At 40.1% G+C, this 8,341-nt stretch overlaps 1 protein-coding gene across 1 annotated transcript in view; it reads right to left on the bottom strand.

Moving 5' to 3' along the window:
* Positions 1-1,102: 1,102 nt before the first annotated feature.
* Positions 1,103-8,341, bottom strand: part of LOC133616155 (uveal autoantigen with coiled-coil domains and ankyrin repeats protein-like) — a 101,230-nt gene continuing 93,991 nt past the window's right edge. Inside the window, exons 16-19 of the mRNA XM_061975285.1 lie at positions 5,552-8,242; positions 5,328-5,480; positions 5,001-5,066; positions 1,103-3,889 (exon numbers count right to left, since the gene is read on the bottom strand). Of these exons, the coding sequence (XP_061831269.1) occupies positions 3,818-3,889; positions 5,001-5,066; positions 5,328-5,480; positions 5,552-8,242 (2,982 nt within the window). The 3' untranslated portion in view covers positions 1,103-3,817. The remainder of the gene's footprint in view (positions 3,890-5,000; positions 5,067-5,327; positions 5,481-5,551; positions 8,243-8,341) is intronic.

Below are 8,341 nucleotides of genomic sequence, written 5' to 3'. Positions count from 1 at the left end.
TGTGGGTTCCCTCCAGGTACTCCAGCTTCCTCTCACTTCCAAAGACATGAACCTGGGGATAGGTTGATTGGCAACACTAAGTTGGCCCTAGTGTGTGAATGTTGTCAGTCTATCGGTGTTGGCCCTGCGATGAGATGGCGACTTGTCCAGGGTGTTCCCCGCCTTCCGCCCGATAGTAGCTGAGATAGACTCCAGCGCGACCCCGAAAGGGATAAGCGGTAGAAAATGGATGGATGGATGGACATACATATACACACATACATATATGTCTATTATTTGCTAACTATTACGTTTTTCTGCTGGTCAAATGTAGTAATTTTTAATTCCAGCATATGGCGAATGACAATTTTTATCAGTGCAGTGTCTATACAGCCAGTGGGAGTGCCACACACTGAGGCATCATGACTTCAGCTTGGATTTTAACTTAACTTTGTATTCAGGAAAATATACATATAGTTGGGAAAAGGAGTAACAAAATTATATTTAAAAAATAATTTTGAAGGATTTAAATGATTATATTACACAGTAAAAACAAATAAAGGCAACAAATGCCATTGTATTTTTCCAGTGTCCAAGATAGATTTAATAATATTTTAAAGATGTATTTATTAAATATGCAATCAGATCAATGTGCAGGACTCAAAAATATTTAACAGTTAATTTTTTTGTGCATTTCCTTCTTTCATAGAGTCCCAACTCTATTACGCATTGACAATGAGTGAGATCCTCCTGTAGGGGGCATACTTGTGTCAAAAATAGCACTCAAATGATTGTGATGATGCTCATTCCAATACATTTTTTAACTCGTCATTTATCCAAGATGAACAACAAATGAAACATCTTGGTCTGGGGGCTTGGTTGATAATATAAAAGCCCAGTACTGTAAACTGATGTGTTTGCATAATAACCGGATGTTGATTTAAAGCAGCACTCATATACTGAAATTTGCTGTACTGTTAAAATTGAAAATTTCTGTTGCGACACAACTTCTTAAGGCAGCATTAGTTTGCTTGAAACAAGGCAACAGGAGTTGAGAACACACAAGGAGCGATAGCTAGTGTGGCAAACTGCAAAAATGGACCAAACAATATTATAGTTTCTATGTTAGGCACTTTTATTGATTCAGAGTGACTCACAAACACAAATATCTTTTAGTCGAGACTTTAGATTAACAGTTGAGGGGTAGAAATATTTGTTTTCCTTACAGAAACGTCAGTAATTCCCAATTATCTGCAGAAATTTGGCCAAAGTATAAAAACAGAGCGCAACAAGCATTTTGTTAAGTGTGTTAGCTCGAAGGAAAAGACAGGAGTGCTTCATATAACACATTTTTAGGTCAACTAAAACATAAGTTGGAGGGGGATCTGCTCTATTCTTCTACTTCCAGACCTGCTGAATGTTGCAACTGTCACACTTTAAAGTCCAGTAATCAAAGTAGTACAAAGCAATGAAAAAAGTCAGTGAAAAGGCACGAGAGACTTGCTCCACAATCACAACACACACAGGTGGCTCAGGGGTTAATGCTTTTTAAAAACAATTTTGTTTTTAAATTTGTCTTGACAGCTGCAAGATTCCTCTGAATATTTTAGGTTTTCAAGTATGCAGTTTCCACAATGTGCATACATACCCCCTGGGCCACACTGCACCTGACAAATTCTATCAACTTGGCCTGCCAAGTCTGACCACTAGAGGACACTCAGGTTCCAACAAAGAGACCACCACCAGCAACCGCAAACTTAAGGACACAGCAAGAGGGCTCTTTTTCTCAAAACCTTCAGGACTCGAATCCAGCAGAACACAACAACCAACCAGTGTAAGTGTGAAATGAAAGCTCTGCTCAATGAAGCACAGTCGGGACTCGCGACCAAAATGATCATTTCAGATGTGGACCATGTCTTTCAACATACATACATACTCATAAAAAGTTGGGGATGTTCAGCTTCAGGGTGAAATTCAGGATGAGGCTTATTAGACCTCTCAACTTTTGAACGCAAATGTCCAAATGTTTCACTACTTTTTGCACAACTTCCTGTTCTCCAACAAGGAAGTGAACGGCAAAATCCCAGTCTCTATGTATAAATGTTGCACTGACACTAATGACACTCTAAGCTCAGTGGCTATTTACCTCTAAACACAATCAGTTTGAAACTTTTAATCAATTGTTAGGTGTGGTCTTGGTGTCAAAATGTGAACAACAGTTAATTTTTTCATTTTATTTTTAGCTGAACTAAAACATATTGATCCACAATGAGATCACACACCTGATGTGAATTTTGCAGTTCAGTCCCATGTTAGAGAAGAGTAAGTTGTGTAAATCGTAGTGAAACATTAAACAGTTGGACACAGTTTAGAAAAGGTCAAATTAAGTTCACCTCTAAGCAGGGATCTTCAACGTTTTCCAGGCTAAGGACCCCCAGCCTGTTTAAAACTATGTTATAAATTGAACTGGTCCTAAAGATACCTGCTTTTTGTGCAATAATAAGTTCTTCAAATAAAAAGTATGGCACCGCTAATAGCTAGCTGGCAACTAGCGTGCTAATCGCTATCTTTTTTATTCATGTTTTGTTTTAAACCTGCAAAGTACAGTTTTTCTTTACTTTATAGTGAAAGGTAGAGATAAGCTGATTGTAGAATGTTAATCAGTGGATATTGATAATAATACATTATCATTATAATTATAACCATTATTATTAGTTTATCTACTTGGCGTTAAAGTTTTTAAAAACTCGTCACGCCTCTGTTTTAAACTTTAAACAGGGTACCTTGAATACAGCACAGTTATGTTCAATGAGATGTGAAACCATACAATGGCCATGCCACTGCCATTTCTAAACTATACTACAGTGTGTTGGATCAATGTTAATGTCTATTTAAAGTAATTTATATATGTGGAAAAATGACACGGAGTATTAAGAAATTTATTTTTTTTTAAAAACCTAATCAACCAAAATTTCCCCTCTGCGGCATCGCTGCGGACCACTGCTTTTAAGTGCATTTGAGCTTCATACTGAAATTTCACCCAGAATCCAAATATCCCTAACTTTTTGGAAGTGTAAATAACTGCACTTAAACATGCATCTTCTGACTATATAGGACATCAATTGTACCTTTGATGTCCTTCTCAAAACGTCCTATTTGGCACTCCAAAAGGCACACACTTATTGATTTGAAACATTTTGTCAGCGAGGCTTCTTTCTACTAAGAGACATTAGCTGCAAATATAAGAGGATCCAGCTTATTTATACATACATACATACATACATATATATATATATATATATATATGTATATATATATATATATATATATATATATATATATATATACACACACACATACGTATGTACACACATATACAGCATATTTTTTATATTATAAATATTTTATATATCCTGTATATATGTGAGTATATATGCAGTTTGACTGTGAATCAGAGAACAAACATCCCATTTGAAGGATGACTGTCGAGTTGGAATGTGAGAAGTGGTCAGAAGAAAGAAAGAGTTTGCAGTAAAAATTATCTACAGCAATTAGTCAAATAATTCCAATTCAATTAAGTTTCATAGTTGTGATCTTGACCTAATGTAGTGTTGTAGATTTAAATGTTCGGCCTCAGTTAGCAGTGTCTCTACATGCTACAGTTAATCTGCCTCAATACTCATTTTGAGGTTATGGAACGACTATAAATTGATTTAAATAACAGTCTGTTAGAAGAATTACTGTCTGGATAATACATTGGAAGCATGACTGTGCGGCAAGGATGTGAGAATGGTGAATTTGAGTCTGCAGGTTGCCTCGTATTATTCTGAAGAAAGCTTTAACACACAAACTCTTGTCTCATGCGGATGATCTGGAGCAAAGCGGCTTGGACATCCTCATCCATGTGGCCCTACAAACAAAATACAACTTTAGAATGATTCTGTACTCTAAACCTTCAGAGTAACTACTACAATATGTACAGATTTTTATATACACAGTGTACCCTCGATTATTGCGGGAATTAAGTTCCAAACCCATTCCAATGGATTAATTTCCGCGAAGTAGGGCTATTTATTGTATATGATTATATGCATTTAACATCTTTAGAAGCCTTTTACACACAGTTATAAACACTTAAAACACTTCATACACTCTAAAACGAACATTATTTTACCATAAAACGTCAATGGGTACTCAAAGATACATTAAAATCTATGATTCACTGAGACTGCAGTAAGAGAACCACACAATGATGAGGGGACACTGTATTATTAGTCCAAAATTTACTTAAGAGACATGGGGTTTGCTGATTACATACATTTATTCATGCTATTTCATTCTCTATCTACTGTTATTTGTATCTATTCTATAGTGTCTGTAATTCATATAGTTTGACACTTTTCTAAAATTCATGTTCATTTATGTCCTGGCATGTACCATGGGTGCCCTCTACAGGTAGGGCCCCCATACTGCTAGGAGTAAGTTCATCACTGGGCCTCAGCCCTCCGGGTAATCAAAAGGTAAAACAATACATTACAAAAAAAATTGCTTAAAAGTGAAACAAATTGCGTTTTTAACATTATATAGTATTGGAATATAGCGCAGGGCAGAAGTCTCAATTATGTTATTGCACTATGCAAATGTTAGTTTTAGCTTTGACAGCTCGTTGAGGTGTTGAAGGTGAAGGATGATGATTAAGTCTCGAAAGTCAAAGCCATTGTGTGCACAATTTAGAAATAAGAAAGAAAAACAAAATAATTAATAGGCAACATTTATAGAGATGTCATCACTTTATATGTGTCATATTGATGCATAAAAATAAGCTAATGTTACTTGGTAGCTATTGCAATACAACCACTGGTGGTTTCTTAGTAACTTGTAAACTATATAATATACAACTAAGATATGGAATAAATGATTGTGGGGGGGTGTGGAGGTTGGCAGGGTGCTCAAAGATGTCTCAAACCGCCACTGTCACCAGAGTTCCAACAAACAAACCAAAACAAGTAATGAGAACTAACCTGCGCTGCACTGAGGAGATGAGTTCGATAAATGGAAACCACCTCCCTGTGTTGTCTCTCAGCATCCTTTATGAAAGAAAAACAGACAGAAGGACGTTATTTAGCGCAGCTCGCTCACCCAGCTTTTACTCCAGCCATCACATTGTAAAATGTATTAGATTATATTTATTGTTGTTCAAGTAAAAGTCAACTGTTTTGGATCTGGTAACCATGGAATAGAGAGTATAGAAGATCCTGCAATAGACCGGTCAATGTCAAAGAGTGGCTTATTGACCGTGTCCTGTGTGGTATCCACAGTACTTTAATTTGTCATGTGTGTCCACTCACAGCCAGCTGTTGCTGTAGGTTCTTGATCTGGACCTGTAGGGCATCAATATGCTGCATCTGTCTTTTATTGGGAGCGTTGCTTGTGTACGCCAACTGGGACAACCCATTCAGTGCTTGCTTCAGTCGCTCTACGTCTATCAGCAACTCTGTGATCTGATCCGAGAAGAACCATTAAGAGAACATAAAAAGGGAATAGGCATTAAAGTTGCTTTAATAATGTGTACCTTCTTGTCTTTGGATTCAGTCAGCTGAGATGATGTCTGAATCCTCTTTTGAAGATTCCCAATGGTGCCAAGTGACTCATCATAGCGCTCTTTCAGCTCCATGATTTCTCTTTCAATGGCTTGTCCCTTCTTGTGGACAACCTCCATCTCTCTCCTGGTTTTGCTCTCCCCCTCCCTTGCCTGAGTTGCCTCCCGGTGGACTTCTTTGCATTCTTCCGTTAAGCTAAAGAGCTTGTTACTGAGATTAGCAGCTTCCTCCTCAAGATGCTGCTTCTCTTTTCTCAACTGGGTCATTTGACTTTCCTTGGAGCAACGCTCGTCAAGCGCTTGAGTGGCCTGGAGAAGCTCAGATTGCAGTGCTGAAACATCCTCGGCTCTCTGGCCACTGTTCTCCTCTTCTTCTCGGAGCGCCATCTGTAGCTCTGTTACTTCAGCCTCCAGGGCTTCCTTGGCTTTGGTGTGTTGCTGCAGCAGAGAAGCCTGTTCTCTGTGGAGTTCCTGAACTTCCTTCTGCAGGACACCAACCTTCTGATCCTCCAACAGTTGAGCATCTCGTGCTTTCTTGCAATCCGCCTGGGCTTGCTGCATGGCATCATTAAGGGCCTTGAGTTCTGTGTCATACGTTGAAATCCGAGTCAACTCGGATTTCAGACGATCCTGGAGATTCTGGATTTGAGTGTTGCACAGAGCATTCTGGGCTTCAAGCTCAATTTTCTGAAGATTTACCTTGTTGTGCTTCTCCTCCAGACTGGCCAACTTCAGTGATACCTCCTCGTAGCGGCCCTTAAACTCATCTTCACACTCCTTGTGCTTTTCACCAGTGACAAGAGCGGTGTCCAGTCTTCGCTGAACAGTTTCAATCTCAACTTTCAGTTTCTCTTTCTCCAGCCTGTTGTTCTCTCTGTCAGACTTCTCGTCATTATACTTCGCCTCCATCTCCAATAGTCTAACTTTCATCTCCTTTACTTGGCAACTGTAGGCGTTTTCTTTTTCCTCAACAGCTGTCAGAGGGATGAACTTGGACTGAATGGCTTGCTGTATAGTATCAAGTTCTTTCTTCTGAGCTTCCAGCTCTTGAGTCAGTGTCACATTTTCCTTCTGGGCTGTCACATGCATTTCTGACAGTTGGTTTGCTCTGTTATCTGCCTCCACCACAGCAGCACTCAACTTTTCTGTGACACATTTGTGATCCTTTAAACTTATATAGTCGTTTTCCCTCTCCAACAGTACCTTTTCCAACTTTTCTTGTAACTTGGCTTTACCTTCTATCACATACTTTAATTCCTTTAGATTTTCATTATCTCTGCACTCCAAATCTGCCATCTCAGCTTTGACCCTCTCTAAAGTGTCAGTTAACTCCGTTCTCAGTTGATCATGCTGATGTCTTGGCACATATTCTCCCTCAAGGCTCTGTTTCAGAGTATGACTCTTTGCTGTGAGCTGCTCACACTCCTTGTCTCGGTCTTCACATGTTGTCAGTAAAAGTTCAAGCTCCTTCTTCAGCTCAGCCTTGTCCCCTCGCAGGGATTCCATTTCACTTTGCTGCTTCTCAGTGGCACTTTGCAGACTGTTTATATCCTCATGGAGTGTCACCCTCTCAGTCTGAAGCTGTTGGACCTGGGCCTCTGCTTTTCCGAAGCGTTCGCTGGCTTCCACCAGTTTGTCCTCCAGTTCCTCCACAGCTGTTACCATGACCATCCGAGCTTCCTCATGTTGCTGGATGGGTATGAATTCGGTCTCGAGTCTGTTGTTCAGGTCTTCCAGTTTTTCTTGCAGTATTTCTCTCTCTTCCTCAGTGTCCTCCATCTCATGAATGAGTGCCTGGCTTTTAGCCGTGACGTCATGTAGTTTCCTTTTCAGCGAGACGTTCTGCTCTTCCAGGGCAGCCTGTATCCTTTGTTGTTCTTCAGAGAATATTACCCCCGTTTCACCCTGAGTGGGATTATCTAACTTTCGATTGAGCTGTGCCACCTCCTCTAGGACACGATCATAGTCGTCTCTAAGTTCAGCAAGCTGTCGTTCCTTTTCATCGACCGCATTGGTGAGCAGGTTTTTCATGTTGTCAAATTTCTCAGCGGGTACCACGCTGTCTTGCTTAGACTTGGTTTCCTTCAATTGGGTTTCCATTTCAAGGACAGTTTCTGCAAGTTCATCTCTCTGTGTGATTACGGCCCCAAGTTCTTCGTTTAACCTTTCAGCCTCAGTTGCTAGCTGGCTTTCACTGTTTTTGTACTCCTCCAAAGCCTTCTCACTCTGTTTGAGGCGATTACGAACCCGGCCCACCTCGGCTGAAGCGCCTTCGTACTTGGCCTTCATATCTTGAAGCTGGGCACGCAGCTCTTCTGTGGCTTGGCCTCCTAAGTGCTCCTTTACTGCAACCACATGGGCCTGCAGCTGTTTAACCTTGCATTCCGAATCAAGCATTCTCTTTTGGACGTCCCCCAAGGCATCCTCAAGTTCTTGAATTTGCTGGTCAGCCTGTTTCTGGACAAGGTCTCTGCTCTGAACAAGTTCTTGGCATTCTCGGTTTTTCCGGCTAAGAGCAGAATGAAGTCGGGCCCTGTCCTCCTCGGTCGCTTGCTGTTTTCTTCTGAGCATTTCAAGTTCGTGTTGGAGAATGTCAGGCTCACCAGAGAGACCCTTCTCTGATGGTCTGGTCAGTGAACGTGACATTGCAGGATTCTGGAGTTTCTGCAGAGATAAACACAAATTACTAAAGACATGATTGAAAAAAAATGTTGCAGTTGTGTCTTATGGAACATATATAGGGGTTTTTGTAATGTTTTTTTT

The sequence above is a fragment of the Nerophis lumbriciformis genome, linkage group LG15 (genome assembly GCF_033978685.3).
Source record: "Nerophis lumbriciformis linkage group LG15, RoL_Nlum_v2.1, whole genome shotgun sequence".
Lineage (NCBI taxonomy): Eukaryota > Metazoa > Chordata > Actinopteri > Syngnathiformes > Syngnathidae > Nerophis > Nerophis lumbriciformis.
This window is presented reverse-complemented; position numbering and strand designations above follow the sequence as displayed.